Source organism: Callorhinchus milii, unplaced genomic scaffold, assembly GCF_018977255.1.
Source record: "Callorhinchus milii isolate IMCB2004 unplaced genomic scaffold, IMCB_Cmil_1.0 Scaffold1, whole genome shotgun sequence".
Lineage (NCBI taxonomy): Eukaryota > Metazoa > Chordata > Chondrichthyes > Chimaeriformes > Callorhinchidae > Callorhinchus > Callorhinchus milii.
The window spans coordinates 78,195,919-78,215,930 of NW_024704742.1; the positions used below are offsets into that span (position 1 = coordinate 78,195,919).

The 20,012-nt window shown below is 38.5% G+C and overlaps 1 protein-coding gene across 1 annotated transcript in view; it reads left to right on the plus strand.

Annotated features, from left to right (window-relative positions):
- The window catches only part of LOC103177705 (dynein, axonemal, heavy chain 6), a 173,816-nt gene that overhangs the window by 128,610 nt on the left and 25,194 nt on the right, over positions 1-20,012 (plus strand). Inside the window, 4 exon segments of the mRNA XM_042332425.1 lie at positions 3,544-3,663; positions 5,359-5,480; positions 10,018-10,147; positions 18,538-18,665. Of these exon segments, the coding sequence (XP_042188359.1) occupies positions 3,544-3,663; positions 5,359-5,480; positions 10,018-10,147; positions 18,538-18,665 (500 nt within the window).

Below are 20,012 nucleotides of genomic sequence, written 5' to 3' on the forward strand. Positions count from 1 at the left end.
ATGTCCTACAAACAGTCGTAGATTGAAAATGACCAATTTATTATTGTTTTTGTTTTTTTTGGAGGGATTATTATTAGGCTCTGTGTGGAGTAAGGAAACTTGCTCAAGGTTTTGCCCTGCCTGGAATTGAACTCAGGTCTCTCGCTTGCAAAGTGAGTGCTCTAACCACTGAGCTACAGGACTCCATACAGTGAGCAAAACGTCAACTAACACCGAGTGCATTAGTGGGAGATCCCAATTGTTCACTGTGTTGCACTGTGTGGACCACATTTCTGGATGGGAGCACATATGTGGCAGTTTGGCACAGTTTTAGCACTTATGCCTCTGCCTCTGAATTTATATTTTAATATAGGGCAACCCTGTTATAGCTTGATCAACTGTGTCCAATATATCAGAGGCTGTGTTGTAAGAGAAACTGACAAAATGGTTACTTCAGCGTATTCACTGCTGTGTGTAATTGTCTGCCACTTTTGGCCCACAAATTCACTTTACACTATATTTTGTGACGCGCTTTGAGACATCTCAATGATGTGATAAGGTACTATATCAAATGCAAGGATTATTCTTATTATTCAGCTCACTGCTGACCTTACTTCCTACACGTTATATATGCATACAGATATCCAGAGGAAATACCATTGACATCCTTTGTGATATCAGCGGCACTCTGCTCATAGTGTAAATGGTGTGAAACATGGAGGAAGTGATGTCCGCTGCAACCTGGAAGTTGGCTAGTTTTTAGCGCTGGATGCCAGCTAGTCAACCCCACAAGCCAGGTGAACCATGCTTCCAGTTAGTGTGAGTCCACAGGACAGCAGCATTACAACAACAAAAAATTACTTTGGTATAGCTCCTTTCATGTGAAGCTGAAATAGCACCTTTCATGTGAAATTACATTTGTATGGTGCCTTTCACAGGAAACTGCAATGCACCAAGGATGTAAATAATGCTCGCCCGCATACTCACCTGTATCCTTTACTGAACTCTGTATCCCCATCGTACCAGTTCTACGCTCCCTATCACCGAACATGTCGATTTCAAGATCGTCACACTCATTTTCAAATCCTTTTCCTGCCCTGGCACCTCTCCGACCTGCTTACCTCCCAACCCACAACCCGCTGCCTCCGCTCAACTGGCTCCGGCCTTCTGCATGTCCCTCATGCCCTTCGTTCCACCATTCGTGGCTGCTGTTTCAGCCACTACACCCCGAAATTCTGGAAAACTCTTCCTCTATCCCTCTGCCTTGCCCTTCCTTCCCCATTTCAGGTCATGCCTAAAGACCTTCCAATTCGACTGTCCCCTCCCAGCTTGGAGTCATGCTCCGCCACTGTCAAGCGCTCTGGGACACTACCCTGCATGAGGGGTGTTATACAAATGCAAGTTGTTGTTGTTTGTTGTTATTAGTGCAGTTGCCCTGTATACTGTACTGGAAAATTCAGAAGCAATAGTAGGTTTCTTGGTAATTTTCCAACTGGGAGATGAAGCCTTCCTCCCCAGAAGCTTTTATATATAGACATGGTACTTGAACATAATATTTTTGACCTCAATAGTAAGGAAATGCTTAGTGGTTCAATTGGGATTAGAAAATCTGATCGTCAACAACCTAAATTTACCAAGAATGACTTTCATAATCCAGGCTGCATGGCTGGGCATTCTGGCCTTCAGATGAGACGTTTTTTTTTGCCTTTTCTGAATGTTGAAGTGGATAATATGAAGCCCTTTGAAATGTTTGAACAAGGCGCTGTTTCAAGTACTAATGTTAATTTATTCAACCCAATTTCCAAATGGATCTGAGAAGGTCTTCAGAAATGGCTGAGGAATCAACTTGGATAATTTGCAACAAATAACCAGATCACATATAAATAAAAGCATGGGGTTATGATTTTGCCTTTCATCCCCAAACAGTACCAGCATAATAAGCAAAGCTGCATTACACCAGGGATGTTATAATGCAGTTGCCCTATATACTGTTGCTGACATAGGTTAAGTGCCAGAAAGTGCCGACTCACAGAAAATAAAAATGAGATTGTGATGAAAAGAACACAAGTTGGTAATGGTAGAAAAAAGTTTTAGACTCAGCAATAACCTTTTGTAGCAATCCTGCAGGCTTTACATTTGCAAAATATTAAACTACAAATCAAAATGTGGAGTCCTGTAGCTCAGTGGTTAGAGCACTCGCTTTGCAAGTGAGAGACCTGAGTTCAATTCCAGGCAGGGCGAAACCTTGGGCAAGTTTCCTTACTCCAAACTCCTAATAATAATCCCTCCAAAAAAAATAATAAATTGGTCATTTGCAATCTACGACTGTTTGTGGGACATTGCTGTGCGCAATTGGCTGCCGCGTTCGCCCACAAATATAGTCAATTCACTTTACAGTGTCTTCTGTGAAGCGCTTTGGGACGTCCTCCCGATGTGAAAAGCGCTATATCAAATGCAAGGATTATTATTATTGTTAAAATGTTTTGCCATTCTATAAATGTCATCTCACTGTACATTGTTGATGTTTGTCCAGTCATTCAGTCAGCTAGACACAGCAAGCAGTGAGATTCAATTATCACTGAGTAGTGTTCAGTAAATTATTAGGGAATTCCTTCTTCTTCATGTCCCATCCTGCGCATGCCACCAGGGCTACTTTAATTTATTATATTTACTGTTTTTGGAAGGCTTCAGAATTGTTACACAGACGTATTCATTTTATCATTCCAATCAGCTTCTGCGCGATCATTGCATCATTACAATACTTCCAATATGACAGAACTTCCATTCTATGATCGAGTATCAAATATTGTAATTTATTTACATTTTAAATACTATCTTCTCAGACCTGTATTGTGACTAGCAAACACACTCATTGCTTGTCATGTTTCCCTTCTGAGTACAACATCACTGGTGGCTCAACCAGTTAAGTAAGGGGCTTGGGAACAGACATATCTGGGTTTAAAAGACTGTTTAAAATGTTTAAAAAGCCATTTTGAGGTTGATAAAATAAATATTGTATTATGCTTAAAAATATCATTGTCAGAGACATTGGGAGTGTTCCCAAGCACTGGAATTCTGGATCTTTTCCCCTTACCCTTTTACATATGTCTAGTTTGCCTTCAGTGACTTTGTACTCCTGAGAATCCCATCCAGTGCAATACTCTTTGGGGTACACTCACTCCGAGAGCTTACATCCTAATGGTGTTTTTCAAGCATTGACCTAAAAGTTTGAGCCTGCAATGCTATTTACCCAAAGGATTAGTAAGATAAAGACACTTGAAAATAGCTGACCCCTTTCTTATTAGCTATGCCTCACAAATGTCCTTTTGACCTTTCATCTATTTTTTGCCCTTATTTACAATTCTGTTTACACTTGCCATCACCCATGACTGTACTGAGCTGTTTCCAGCAGTGTAATACAGGATATTCGAAAAGAAGGTGTATTATTTTGTTGAACATTCTACAGAAGGATAATGTACCATTAAGTGTGACCACTTTATTGAATTTAACTTAGATGCAAACTTGACAGATGTAACTTCTGATTGCTTTAACTATATTGAATAGGTGAGATCACCTACGGAGGTCGAGTTACAGATGCCTGGGATCAGCGATGCCTGCGTACTATCTTAAAGAGATTCTTCTCATCTGAAACCTTAAACGAGGCATACAAGTATTCAGAATCAGGCAAGTGAACACACTACAGTAATGTTGTAGATTTGTCTATAATTAACAATTTTAGCAACGTGTTCCTAAGATTGAAACTTTCTAAAATATGACTTTTTATTACATCTATAGTTTATTTTTTCTTTGCTTTATCGTGGGAACTCATCATACTTAAAAATATCCAAACCAGACTGAGAATACCATGTACATCTGGCCGTTCGTATGGAAATTTCCTTGTGTCTGGAATGCATTGTATGCTCTCTACTTGGAGGGACATACCCTACTTACCTAATTTTGGAAGGCAATAGGTGCAAATTGGCAAGACCCAAACCTTTTGGATCCCAGAGTGTAGGTTGGGAAACAACTGGAGATTAAGCAGCTAAAACCATATAGCTTGCCATTGAAAACTCTGGCTGGCAAGCTACTCACTGTCCAGCTCTGACCAGTTTACGTGTTAGGCTTTGTTTTGCTGGGTTAACAAGAACTGAGTGGGTAAATCCCAGCCTCCAGTGACCAATAACAACAACAAATTACACTTGTATAGTGTTCTTCACAATGGAAAGACAACCCAGTCTGTTCCTCAGCCAGTTTGAGTTATTGGCAGGACGTGGGTCTGTCATCAGCAATACCCTGGAGTGCTGTGAATCCACCTAAACTGGATTACCAAAACCATCACAAAATATTAGACTCAATTCTGAGATTCAGTTGCGAAGCATGTTACCTTGGAATCAGCTCATCTCAAAATTCCCTGCATGTTTTCCAGTGAGCAGCACATCTTAGCATGAAATGTATGAGAACATTGTCACCGTCCTCCTGCCCGCAGCTTGGACACACATTTCAACTAGTTGAGCAATTGGACTTGGAACTGCTTGGTCTTTCAAACTCTACATTGGAACAGCCCTGGGCCTGCCATGCGTCTGGGTCTCAGGTTTCCTTTGTCCCCCTGCAGTCCCAAAATGGGGAGAGTATGCAGCAGATTGGTTTACAGCTTTATACACCCAGCCTATTCTCCTCTCTTGGGGTCACTGAGAAGCCTCCTCTGGAGTGACCTCATCATTTAGTCAGACACCATATTGCTAGACACTTTCTTACAATATTGTATAATCCAACATTACTTAAACTGCTTCCTCTAGAATCTTTTACTGAATGTTCGGAAGCTAATATCCATGATGATAGTGAACTCATTAAAATAGTTCATAATCAAATTATGTTGTGAAACTGGTTGTGAAGTAGTCAATGGATTATATTTCACAACCATTTTCTGTATTTCTCTTCAACTTTGAATTCCAGTTTACTTCTGTCACTTTTACATTGTTGTTGTCTCCACTTGAATTTGAAGTGCAATTCCTTATTGACTCAGAGTTGGGACACAAGTCAAAGGAAATAATTAACCTGGGATTCAATGCAGTACCATCAACAGCACCTGGGTTACAAATTTGTTTAGTTTTCCAAGGCTTTCACCAGATGTGATTCATATTTCTACAAAGATTGCTTGCTGGATATAAGAACAGTTCCTGAAGTGCTATGTGTATCAGAAAATAAAAAGTTTATGAAGGTATTTTTTTAAATCCAGGATTTGAACAAAAGTCTGTTGTTAAAACTGCTTAATTATGTTAGAGATGCTGACAGTACTCTTTTCTCCTCATCAATTATTTACACTTTGAAAACTATGAGATGAGGAATTTCCATGTAATACAAATTTTTCTTTTTTTTTAGGGATTTACTACAGTCCTGAAGCAGACACCTTACAGGCATTTAGAGAGTATGTTGAAATCCTTCCTCTCATTGATGACCCTGAAATCTTTGGGATGCATGAAAATGCCAATCTGAGTTTTCAGGTTTGTATTCCATCTTTTGTTTTGATGAGTTTTACTTGTGATATTCCATTATTTCTTATAATAAGCCTCCGATTGTGTTCCAAGCTTATGATAACACACCGAACAGTTCAAGGAGACATGGTATGAACTGACATTTGTATTCCATCTGTTATTAAATAATGTCACTTTAATGGAAACAAATAATTTTTAAAGCAACAGTATTGATAAAATCCTTCCATAATTTCCTTGTCCTTTTTTTGTGAATTATATTGGAATTTAACCATTTACATTATTCAGGGATTAGTGAACTGTGAAATGGCAGTAGGAGTTGTCCTAACACATTTATTTGCGTTAGGATTTATTGGAAATAACTTATGTAGTAAAGTGTCTTTGTATTTAAACAAATTACATTTCAGCTTAGCAAATAGTCTTCATGGCCCGCTTAGTTCCAATGCGAGGACCAATTTCAACTGAACCCAAGGTCACGCTTGTGAAGCATGCACTGATTTCCCTTTTCCCCAGGCATAAATAATAATTTCAGACTCGCTCAGAACAGTCAATCACAACCCGAGCTTTGTTTCACAATCAGCTCAGCCCTAAATTGTCCGCTTCCTGGCTTCCACTGCGAGGTACAAAGGCAGAAATTCAACAGTGGGAGAGAGATCCTTGCACTCCCTCTGCACAGACTGGTCACTTGTGGGGTCCGTCGGCCTCCCTCCTGAGGTTGCCAAGCACCTTACAATACTATAATAATTTGATATAGCGCCTTATCACGTAGTTGAAGTCACAAAGAACTTCACAGAATATATTGTAAAGTGAATTGACTATTTTGTGGATGAAATGTGGCAGCCAATTGTACACAGCAGTGTCCCACAAACAGTCATGGTTGATTGACGTGAAAGGCGCTCTATAAATGGAATCTTGTTGTTGTATGTACTGCTTTTCCTGCCTGAGAATTAACTCCTCTTCCTAGACATGTATTACACTATCAATATGCAATGGTTCTTTGAATTTTAGACTTAGTTAAGTGCTCAGTGTTTGACACGAGATGTGGTTGTGATTATAGTGAAATACTATAAATGGATTACAGTTTGTCAGAGACAGTTCTAAGAATATCCCTCTACAACTCCACTCTGTTCAAAGCTAGCTCTTGCTCTTTCAGGCTTTTACACAGACTGACTCAATTGGTACCATTCTCACATTCTGAGTCAGATGACTGTGGTTCAAGCACCATGACAGGACTTGGTCTAAGCTGACACTCCAGTGCGGTGATAGGGGTGTGCTGCATTGTTGGTGGTGCCGTTCTTGGGATGAGATGTTGAACTGAGACCCCGTGTGCCTTTTCAGGTGGACCTGAAAAGTCACTTTTAAGCGCTCTGAGTCGCTATCCTGTGTGGAAGGCACTACATAAGTGCAAGTTGTTGTTGTTGACCTATATGATTCCATGGCACTATTTGTAAAGAGAAGGAAGTTTCTCCTGATTCTTGGTCAACAATCCCCCATAAAAAATTGATCATTAATGTTGTGGCCGGTTGTGGGATATTACTGTGCGTAAATTGGCTACCACGTTCGCCCATAAAACATAGTCATTGCAGTAAATCCTGTGAAGTTCTTTGGGAATTCTTATGGACCTGAAAGCCCACCCACAGTCTGAGAAATTGGTGCGTGGTGCAACCAGAGTGGTTTTAAAGCACTACCTTTGTGGAGTCCTGTAGCTCAGTGGTTAGAGCGCTCGCTTTTGCAAGTGAGAGACCTGAGTTCAATTCCAGGCAGAGGGCGAAACCTTGGGCAAGTTTCCTTACTCCACACAGAGCCTAATAATAATCCCTCCAAAACCAAAAACAATAATAAATTGGTCATTTTCAATCTACGACTGTTTGTGGGACATTGCTGTGCGCAATTGGCTGCCGCGTTCGCCCACAAATATACAGTCAATTCACTTTACAGTGTGTTCTGTGAAGCGCTTTGGGACGTCCTCCCGACGTGAAAAGCGCTATATCAAATGCAAGGATTATTATTATTAAGGATTATTAATACCAAATGTAAGGATTTTATTCTTTGGAAAATAGTGGATGACGATTTTTAAACTGTCACAATCAGCCATTTAAACATGGTCTCTTTAAAAGAAAAATAAGTCTTTATAGCTACAGTATTGTTACACTATTTCTACTATTTTCTGAAAAATAGAATCCCGCCTCCGCCGCTATCTTGCCCTTCAAGCTGCTGAGATCATCATCATGCTTTTGTAACATCCGGGCTTGACTGCGCCAATTCCCTGCTCACCGGTCTTCCCTACTCTTCCTTCTACAAGCTGCAGGTTATTCAGAACTTGTAGTTTGTGTCCTCTCCTGCACTGAGCCCTGGGAGCCCGTCACCCCTATCCTCACCTGGCTTCGCTGGCTCTCCATTCCCCAGAGGATCGGGATTAAAATCTTCATCCTCACTTTTAAAGCCCTGCACAGTCTTGCTCCATCCGACCTCTGTGACCTCCTAAAACCCTACCAACCTGTCCGCTCAGTGGGTGCCCTGCCCTTCCACCTTCGGAGGTAAGGTATTTAACTTTTCTCCACCTACCCTCTGGAATTCCATTCTGAAGACCCTCCTCTTTGACCAAGCGTACGTTCATCTTCCCACTTCCACCTTCCTTGCCCATCACCCTTGTTGACTCCAGCCTGCAGCTTGGGTGAAAACCATTGACTGTCCAGCACCTTGGGATGACCTCTCGACATGAAAGGCACTATATAAATGCAATTTATTGTTGTTGATAAAATCTTCCATAATTTCAGTCTATTTTTTGTGAAATATATTGGAATTTTGACCATTACATTATTCAGGGATTAGTGAACTGTGAATTGCCAGTGGGATCTGTTCCAAGACATTTATTTGTGTGAGGATTTATTGGAAATAGCCTATGTAGTAAAGTGTCTTTGTATATAATCAAATTACAATCCTCAGCAAAAGGCTCTTGTAAGATTGATTTCAGTCTTTGACAAATCAATAATTCTAGTCTCACAAGCTGTGGATGACTGTTATTGGATTTAGACGGTTTAAAGGAGTGTCATTTATTGTGTAAACATACATATCTTGTTTAATCCAAATAATATTTTAATTCTTAATTGGCAGTTTTTCTCCTCTTAAAAAAATTGTGCCGAGTAGTGTGCTTGGTACAAGGTTATGGTACAATGGTTAAGTGCAGTTTTCCTTTCACAAAACTATTGTAGTGCCATTATTTAGCACCCAGCGGTGCTTCAGAGATGCATTGGAAGGTCCTTGGAAATGGATTGCTTTGCTTTTCCTTTTCCCACAAAATGTTCAAAATGGAGGAGGAGACAAAGAATTTAAGGAAAAAAAACACATACAGAATGGATACGAGATGGAAGAATGAACAATTTCTAATGATCACTATCTACAATAAAGGGAATAGCTATATCTCTATTGGAACATTAATTCCTTCTCTATGCCATCTCAAAATAAAATCATTTAATTTTCCAATGATTCTTGTCAAGGTGACTTTATATAAAAAAGTTTTTATGCACACAAGTTTGGTATTAGAAATTACTGCTTTAACTCTGCGAAAGTATTGGCAAAATGTATTTGTTTGATTAAAACCATTGACCTTTTCCATTAGTTCAGTAATTAAATGAACTATGCAGTGTACACTAAATCATACTGACCAAGAAGACTCCAGATTTTTGATCCCTGATCTGTGTTGAGTAGCTAATTTCATTTAGGGCAGAGATTAGAACAATAAAATTGGTCTTAACACCGCCTCAGCACTAGCGAATGGGGAAATTGTCCAAATTAACATTTGAGTTAGAGGGTGGTGAGAATGTGGAACTCACTGCCAGAAACTGGTTGAAGCAGAAAGCATCAATGTATTTCAGAGGAAATGATGCATACAATAGGAGGAAAGGAATAAAGTCGTCTGAGAGAGTGGATTAGAAGCTTATCTGGAGTATAAACACTGAAGTGAAGTTAGGCTGAATTGGCCTGTTTCTGTGCTGTAACATTCTATGAAATCATTTTACTGAAAAAAATACTCTCATCTACTTTCATAACATGAAAAGACTTGAAAAGCGCTATATCAAATGCAAGGATTATTATTATTATTAACATGTCTTTACAAACTTTTAAAAAAATATATTTTCCCCACCCTTTTTGTTTTCGTTATCCTTCTCCTTTCTTCCCATCACTGAGTTATGGTTCCACAGGCACCAATTGGCAAACATAGTCAGCATTTTATTCGACCTAGCCTTAAGTACATATGTTTTGGAATAGACCTGGAGTAAATCCCATGTTGTATCTTTTGCTGGCGTTTGAATTATAATAATAATCATCCTTCTATTTGGATATTGAGCCTTTCACTTCAGGAGGATATCTCAAATTGCTTCATGGGATATACTGTAAAGTGGAGTGACTGTAGTTTGTGAATGAAGTCTGTATTGTGAATTGGTAATGTGTTCAGCTCTATTCTGCAAATGGGGATCTGTTCTGAAGAGAGCAGGCATAGTTAAAATGCTCTGAACCATAAACCTGTTTGTCATTGCTCTTGTTACAGCGTCAAGAAACCAATACCATGATAAACACCATTCTTGAAGTACAACCCCGCTCTTCAGCACAAGGAACCGGAAAAAGCTCTGATGAAATTATTAATGAAGTAGCTGATTCTATCTTATCCAAACTTCCAGGTAATCATAATAAATTTTGTTTATAAATGTTCTATGTATTCACAACTAGATTTAACCAATACAGAATACATTTGCCATCTTTCAAAGTTGACTTTGAGAACGATCAACAATGTTTTTGAATCTACTAATACCTTTATTGGTTTAGCCAATGATTATAAACCACTTGGAAAACATTTTCAGAATAGCTTCTAATACAAAATACAGTTACCAGTCAGAAATATTTAGTCTAACACTTGACCAAAAAATATCTCCAGAAGCAGAAAAACCTGTAAAATCAGTATTATGGAAGAAATATCACATAAAATAGAATTTCTCCTGTCTTATATGTTCAATTAGGTTCCTGTAAATTATTTGAATTGTATAAAATTATTTTTTTATTGTTTTTCTAAGACTTTCAATTCATACCACAACTTTACTGACCTGAAACCCAATTGAATTCATTGCTAAAGCCAGATAAGTCAGTCATGTTGCAACAGAATCTTCTGCTGGATGGAATTTATTCAGTCCACACCTTACTCCATTGAGCATTGTGGAAAGGCTTTCGTTATCTTCTAACTCCTTGGGTCCATTGAGCAGAATAATGACCTCAGTGAATTGGATTTAGGTTTGGTTTATTCATTTTTATATGTTGGTCAGGGATTGACAGTAGACTCTTGTAGCGTATTGGTTAGAGCTCTTGCCTTGTAAGCGAGAGGACCTGGGTTCGCTTCCCAGGCAGAGTGAAACCTTAGACAAGTTTCCTTAAAAAAAATAATAAATTGGTCATTTTAATCCACGACTGTTTGGGGGACACTGCTGTGCCCAATTGGCTGCTGCGTTTCGCCCACAAATATACATCAATTCAATTAAATTGTGAAAGGTGCTATGTCAAATTTATTTTATTTAAATTTTACAATTTACAAGTAATTTAAAATAAATTATCCAATGCAATGATTATTGTTATTATTACTCCACACGCCTCTGTTTATCAGCAATAAGTAGGAACCTTCCCCCTCTCTTAGTTCTTAAAAGCCTCTCCCTTCCAACATGCCCCAATTCTGACAAAGGGTCGTGGACCTGAAACGTTGACTCACTTTCCTTTCTCCATAGATGCTGCCTAACCTGCTGAGTGTACCCAGCGACTTCTGTTTTTGTTTCAAATTTCCAGCATCTGCAGTATTTTGTGTTTCCTTTTATTTGAATTTGTTTGCCGGTTATTTACTAATTGATTTATGTTCTGCATAATCATCGAAGTCAATTATCCTGCTCATTCTTTACAAACTTCTGGATAATACTGGAAGCAAACCAGAGAATATTGCCTCATGGATTTTGCTCTAAACCTGCTAGTTAGCAAATCAGATTGTTTAAAATCAGAAAATGTGGCTTGGTTATCAATCTTTCAACAGATCATAACTATAACAGGACTTGGAAGAGTTACTAGCACATAAACCATAATTGCATGCGTTTGCCAAGAACAGAAGCACTGCTAAGTGTAAGTTTAAAAAATCTGCTCAGAAACGCTAGCAGCAAAATGTCACATATCATCTGACTGAACAAACTATCTGCTACAAAAGTGTCATTATCTGGAACGATGTCCCTTTATGGGCAGAGATTTAGCTGTAGAGTTTACAACATCAACAACAACAAAATTACTTTTATAGAGCGCCCTTCACATCGGGAGGACGTCTCAAAGCGCTGAACTGTCAGGTGTCGGGGCCCGAGAATGGGGGAGGGGTTATGTAGGGATGAGGGAAGGCAGAGAGGTGAGAGGGAGATCAAAGGTATGGTTGAAGAGAAGGGTCTTGAGACTGACCTTGAAGGAGGCAAGGAAGGAAGTGAGGCGAAGGGACCGTGGGATGGAGTTCCAGAGTGTGGGGGCAGAGAGGCAGAAAGCCCGGCCACCGATGGTAGGGTGGGTTGGGCGGGAGACATGGAGCAGACCGGAGCCCGCTGAATGGAGGAAGTGGGCAGGTTGGTAGGGCGTCAGCAGGTAGGAGGGGGCAAGGCCATGGATGGCCTTAAAGGTGAGGACGAGGATCTTGAACTCGATCCTCTGGGGGATGGTGAGCCAGTGGAATCGGGCGAGGATGGGAATGATGGGGTCATGGAGCCTGGTGCGTGAGAGTACATGAGATGCAGAGTTTTGGATGATTTGCAGCTTGTGAAGAGAAGATCATCATCCTTTGAGCTCGGGTTGCTGGAGCATGCATTAGGCGATGGGAAATTTCCAACTTGAAACTGGCACATAACTGTTTCTCTAAACCCTTTGTGCTCTTGCGTCAGATTCTGGAGACGTATTTATCCCCAATTCAAAATCGTCTGGTTATAAATAGCTAATATTGACAAAAAAATTGTATTTTAGGTTTTTGTTTATTGCATAATAATTATTAGATGGAAAATGGGAAAAAAAATCAATATCAACAACAACAAAATTACATTTGTATAGGGCCTTTCGCATTGAGAGGACTTCCCAAGGTGCTGGACAGTCAGTGTTTTGGACCTGAACTGGGATTTGTGATTGGAAAGGGTGGAGGGCAGGGAGCCAAGGAGGGTGTGACAGGGTGGGTGGAGGAGCCGGTTGGTGATGGAGAAGAGGAGGCTGGGGTTGTCCTTGGCCTCCAAGATTGACTTGGAGTTAAAGGACGATTTAGCAGAGGCGAGGGTGGAGCGGTAAGTTTTGATAGGGTCCAGCCAGATCTGCCGATGGACCATTAGATTTGAGACAGGTGCGTTCGGCAGCACGCACCTGTGCTTTGAGGGAGCGGAGGTGGCTGGTGTACCAGAGTGATTTCCATGAATAGGAGGCAGTGCGGGAAGCGAGAGGAACAAGGGCATCGAGAGTGATGGAGGGGGAGTTGTGGAGGAAAGGAAGGGTGACCAAGAATGTCAGTAGCATAATGTCATTTTTAGTGATGACAGTGGAAGAACATTATGTGTATTCGTAGTGAAAGAGTAGTCAGTATGCTTTTGGCATCGGTGACTCTAATTCAGGGTATCTAGTAGGTCAATAAAATAATATGAGCTTGTGGTAAGATTTAGGGCAAAGATAGTACTAACTGGTTTGCACCCAATATTATCCAGGAGAAAGGAGAAAATGAATGTGGTTAAGAGTACATCATTGAGTGGGGGATTACCTATTGAGTTAAGGATAAATAACGTTTGAAACATTTCGATTTATGTGTTTATTAGTTATGTATCAAACGCCACACTGGGGCTTGATATGCGGTTTACTCACATGCTGCAAAAATCTGAAAATCACATTGAAAAAATCTGAAAAAAATTGGGTGATTTTCTCCCATGGCATGATTTTTTTTATTCTACGTGAAGGTTCAACTTTATTCAAACAAGAAAAAAGACTGTTACTACGGTTGTCAAATTCTGACCACTTGAATTCGTGGAGTCCTGTAGCTCAGTGGTTAGAGCACTCGCTTTGGAAGTGAGAGACCTGAGTTCAATTCCAGGCAGGGCGAAACCTTGGGCAAGTTTCCTTACTCCACACAGAGCCTAATAATAATCCCTCCAAAACCAAAAACAATAATAAATTGGTCATTTTCAATCTACGACTGTTTGTGGGACATTGCTGTGCGCAATTGGCTGCCGCGTTCACCCACAAATATACAGTTAATTCACTTTACAGTATATTCTGTGAAGCGCTTTGGGACGTCCTCCCGACGTGAAAAGCGCTATATCAAATGCAAGGATTATTATTATTATTATTATGGTCTAGTGACTGAAACAAACCAAAAGCAACTGAGCTAGAATTTGAACAATACTATTTGTCACATCCTTCCACAAACCATGCAAAGGCTACTCTATTTTAAACTCGATGGGGAGCTCATTTTGTTTGTCAATTGGCTGAAGTACAATATATTTTCATTTTCCTATGCTTTTGATAGTGACTAACTAATCATTATATTACTATAGGTTCAACATTTGTTTTACCTGTTGTTTTCCTTAAATCTTTAAAATATCATTCTTAAAGTACTCTCATAAAATATAGCTAAAACTGAGTGGTATATAGTTTCTATTCTCCTAGTTTGTTAGTGTAGGATATTCCAAGAGGAGACCACCCTCAGCAGTCAGTCCATTTTTAGAGGAATTGCCAAAGGCTTTTTTAGTTAACTTCAAGCTGCAGTCATATATTAAAGGCTAATCTGTTGTATTTTTCTCTGAGTTTAAGCTTAGAGTATTTTACAGGTGACTAAATAAACACTTTATTTGGATGGCTGCTTGCTCATTTGTATAACAAATGCATACAATTATGGATTTTCAGGTTTGAAAATTAACCACCTGCAGTTTAATATTCAGCATTTGCAAAGCAGGTTAAGATAAGTTCATTACCTACTGTTCTTGAACTGGAATATATGAATATGGATTGAAACTTTCATTAAAATGTTAACCTTCATTGTTCATCACAAAGAAAAATATCGTGTCTTTAACTAACGTGAGGAATAGCCTTTTTGTTGTTTTACCCCAAGTATAATAAAATCAATACCAAACACCCATTTTTAGGCAATAATTAGAACTCAATGTGCTGAAGTGTGCTTAACATTACAGTGGTGTTTATTCAGCCCTTAAGGGGTATGTCTTAGTACTGCAGGCCTCTGCAATGAATATAAAGGTACATACAATTTTTTGAAATGTTAGTGTTCTCTGTGTTTCAAGATAATTTCAATTTAGGACCTTTATCAGATTCATGCAACTAATTTACAATAACATCAAATAATAACATTTCTGAATTTCTCAAGTTAATCTTTTACATATGTTAACATCTTCAGATGACAATCAAAGATTAATTTACAGCTCTTGGAAGTGTTCTGCATAGTAGCGTGAGATCTTTCTCATATCCAAGGGTTACTTAACATCCTTGACTGTGGATTGCATAATTGCTGATATGGACCAGTACAGTACCATTATACAGATAGTTGCATATAAGGTGGTCACAATCCCATCAGAGACACAAATATTTGCTCTCATCTTTCTGCAAATAGAGCAGAACACCAGCAGGGATTAAGGATTAAAATTTGCAATTTGGGTAATTATCACCAATAATAAAATTACACCCTGTCAATGTTTTGACATCCTCCCGCCCCCCCCCGCCCCATCCCTCCAAATTGGTTATGATGATTATTTTGCCCACAGAATACAGTCAATTAATTTTACAATACATTCTGTGAAGCACTATGAGATGAATCATCAACGTGATAAGGCACAAAATCAAATGCAAAGATTATTATTAATATTGGGCACACAGCTGCCTGTGATTTGAGTGTCTGATCATGGGATACCATCTTAATTCTGATTTATTTTTATTGCTGAGTTAAGTTGGTGTATAATATTTAGCAATGATGATAGATTAATAATAGTTTGAAACGGCCCAAACTCTACCCCAAATTCCGTGCACTAACCTTTGGGTTTTGATGCTGACATCATAACATTTAAAAGGGAACGTTAGGCCCAGTGTTTCAATTGGATTAAGTACAGATTTGTTTCCTAATCTTATCGTATATAATTGTTAAATCATATATATTTTTAGCAAACCTATGGAAAATTAATTTTTTGTGCATCATACTGTACAAGTTGCATGTTTTATGGGCGTCAAGCAAAACTTTTATCAAGTAGGTAGTTTCTTGGTTTTGTTTATGCTCAGAGCTAAAAAAAATCACCGACATATCCGAGAACAGCAATTTTTTTTCTAATTTTAGTTTTGATATGTGCCCATAAAGTTGTCATTCGCTGCCGTATTGAGCCCCAATGCTTTCTTTATGTTTTTTTTTGCAGTGGCTACTTCACAGTGTTTGTTCAATTTAAGAAGCCAAAATGGGTGATGAAATGGGGGGAAAAAATAGCTTTGAACTATCGTTCTGGGAAATTGATTTCTGGGATGAATGATTTTTCCAAGAGAAGAAAAAAATATATTTATCTTCTGTTTGGTACATTTTCTTTGAAAAATATCACTCAAGCTAACATCTGCTTCACAGAGAACTTTTGTGGACTTGACCCTATTTCTGAGAAATGACACATATACTGATTGTTCAAATGTTCTTCATTCCAACAGTGCAAACCTATCTATACGTTACAGATTTGGTTATACTAAGACATTCTTTCAAGCATTCAGCTTTCCATTCAGTCACATTTTTGGGGCGGGTCAGCCACATGTCTGACCCATGCAGAATCCCATCACCATGCTTAAGATTATCCACACCAGACAGAGCCTTACATTTGTATGCTACCTGAACATGGAAATTTCCCTGGGTCTGAATGGAATGCGCATTCTCTCGCTGGAGAGATGCACCCTGCTTACTTAATTCAGGACAGTATAAGGCGCAGGTTGGCAAGAGTCCAGGCTTGTGGACACCACATTGTGTTTTGGAATACTGCTGGAGTTTAACCAGCTAAAACAGCACAATTTCTAATTGAAAGCACCGTTGCCAAGCTCACTGCTTATCCTTTAAGGCTTTGCCTTAAATGAGTGGAAAGAGTCCCTGCTCCCATTTCTTTGAATTCATCAGGTTTGCAATAATTTACTTTGCCTCCTTTTCCAATAAAAGTAACTTGGGATGACCTTTGATGTTTTGCAGTAGTAAAGTAGAAACAAGAATTAGTTAAGGAATAAGTAATTGAACACAATGCTAGTGAGTGACAAGTATATTTGAACCTTAAGTATATGTGAACCTGACGAGCTCTAATGATTTACAAATAATTATGAGGTTTAGTCTTTTACAATTTATTAAAACACCCAATATCCTGGCTGTTTTAATATGGTCAGCAATCCCCTAGATAAAATTGGCCATTCACTTCATGATTGTTTGTTGGATATCAGTGTGCGCAAGTTAGCTGATGCATAGAAACAGGAGTAGGTCATTCAGCCCCTCGAGTCTGTTCCGCCATTCTATAAGATCACAGCTGGTCTGTACCTCAACTCCAATTACCCGCCCTTGTCCCATATCCCTTGGCATCCTGACCTAACAAATATCTATCCACCTCAGTCTTGAAAATGCGAATGGACCCAGCATCCACAACCTTTGGAGGAGAGAGCTCAGATTTCCACTACTCCTTGCATGAAAAACTGCCTTGTGATTTCACTCCTAAATGATCAAATTTTAAGATTATGCCTTCTTGTTCTGGATTCCCTCACCAAAGGAAATATTTTTTCTGTATCTACCCTAGGTTTTATTATTTAAAAAAAACTCAATCAGATCAGCCCTCAACCTTCTAAACTCAAGGGAATGCAGACCAAGTTTATGTAACCTGTCCTCATAATTTAACCTTTTAATCACTGTAGTCACCAACAAAATACAGTTACAGTAAATTCTGTGAAGCGCTTTCAGATGTCTTTTCAACATTTTCTTATTAAATGTAGGAATTACTAAAAATATAAGGAGGTAAAAAAAAGGAACAAACAGACATTTGATCATCTTCTCTAGATTGTACAATCTGTTCTGTCAAAGTTCATTAAATCCAATGTATTTCATCAGGAAAGCTTCAGGAAGATTTTTCTCTTCTCTTAGTAAATCAAGCAAAATTCCAGAATATTTTCTCATTCAGTACAGTTTATTCTTGACTGGTTGCCTTCCTCAGGACATTTTCTGTTCCAGCAGCTTAGTTCCATTGTGTTATCATGTTCTTTCTATGGTTATCTGTGTAACTTTAAAACTGTAATCCTAACCGGATCGTTATAATAATAATAATCCTTGCTTTTGATATAACGTTTTTCATGTCTTCTAGATGTCTCAAAGCGCTTCACAGAATATACTGTAAAGTGAATTGAATGTATATTTGTGGGCGAAACTGTGCATTTATCAGGGTATTTACTGCTGTTCTTGGGAGATGACTATCCATATGTAATATTCTGAAGTGAAACACTCCATTTTACTCAGGCTTGCTTGGAGGCACTTTTTTTTTCACTTCTATCCTTTAGTCCATGCAATAAATTCAAGTTACATCATCTCCATGTGTCTACATTTTCCATTCCTGTTAGTTTTTTAAGAATCTGGATTATGCTCCAATTATTTCTCTAATTAAATCAAATTTGGTTCTGAATCTCTCCTCATACTTTGCAGAATTTATATTTTGTCATTCTTCTCTGAATCTTTTCAAATATAATGCAGCCCTGTTATAATTTGCTTTACCAAAGCACAAATTCACTTATAATACATTTTAGAAAACAGGCTTCAAAATTAAAGCAAATTGTTTTCTGGATGCTCTGAATTGCTACACATTTCATTCTATTGTCTCTTTTGTTCCAATGTTAGCATATTTTTCCACGCAGAAATAGTCACACTTCTTTGTGCTGAATTTCATTTTAAAAGTGGACAGTCTTACCTGCTGTATTTGATATATCCAATTTAAGAATTTTAATTGATTTATTGAAAAGCATCATTCTCACTTTTTAATCCTCTTTATCGTAGAAAAACTTGACCTGGAGGTTGGATTGGAATCACTCTTTGTTAAAGATGCAATGGGACGCCTCAATTCTTTGACTACTGTACTTGGCCAAGAAGTTGATCGCTTTAATGGTCTACTGGACGTTCTAAAGGTACATCATGTGTCTGCCAATAACAGAATACAGATAGCCCTGTTCTACCATATTTTATTGCATTGTTATTGGTTCAAAGTCAATGTTAAACTAACCTGCAGCCCTCTTCAGTTCCTTAATAAATGCCAACATGACTTCAGTGGGAAGCTATTTCTAAAGTGACCTAGAAAGAAGATTCAATGACATGAGTCGACTTCCACTTACCTTCAAATACCCACCCCCCCTCCCCCTCCATAAGCCAGTACTGCCATTGACCTTGGCCCTAACGATTAAAAGTGTTGATGAGTTCAGTCTGGGCTGCTTTGCCTGTTGATATTTGTCATTCAACATAGAATCAAGAATTTTTGCCAATCTCTGCTGTTTGTTTAAATTTGTAGTGAAACATTAGCCGACCCATTACTGTACTAAGCAAATGATTAGGTTGGTAGTAGAAAGGACTTGAATTTTAGCTCTTCGTCATCTACGTAGAGTTAACATTAATTTTATTCTCATCCTTAAATGAACAGGTTACCTCGAGGAAATAGTAAAAGCATTTGGCATTGAATTTAATACAGTAGAAAGCTAAGGTTTCCACACTAATTGGGACCAATTCTATTGTGAATGAGCAAACAGTGTGAATAATTGGTTGTCATACAAAATACAATTCGGATGCATTGATAACTAAAATTTGTTCCATCAAGAGTTGTACACTGCCACTATAATACCCACCCTTCTCTGTGTCTGCCTTTATCTCTCTCCACCTCTTTTCTTTCTTAGATTTCCTTTTCTCTCTCCCCTCTTGGAGACTTTCTCACTCTGTCTCGCTGATCCTTTCTCTGTTTGAGTCTCTGATAAAGAGAAATTCCATTTGTTTCTAGATTTACTCAGCATTTCAGGTTGTCCAGAATTTGTCAAGTTGTGGAATTTAGTCTTAACATTGCTACTGGTTTCCTGTAGCTCTTAGATGAGGAAATTAGCACTTTTTTTCATCTGGTATCTTACAGCCCTGCACCCACGTCTGAGCCCGATGATTAGAAGTAGTCATGAGGGTAGTTCTTTTGCAGTTATACAGTACTACTGTGTTGAATATTTACAATGCTGAAAAAAAACATAAATGGTTCTTTACGGATAAATGGTGCCCTTTTTGGAAATGAATTCATATTCTTGGTGTTAAATGTTAAGATCTACCACAATTGTTTTCTAATTTTCCTATTAGAGATGACGAGTTTTCATCTTGAATTGCTATTGTGAAAATTTAAATGCTAAGCATTTAATGCACAGAAGAAAGGTTAGAACAGATGAATTATGCATTAAAGCATTCACTGAATAAAATAAAATTGTATCTAATTAACATTTTATGATAGACTG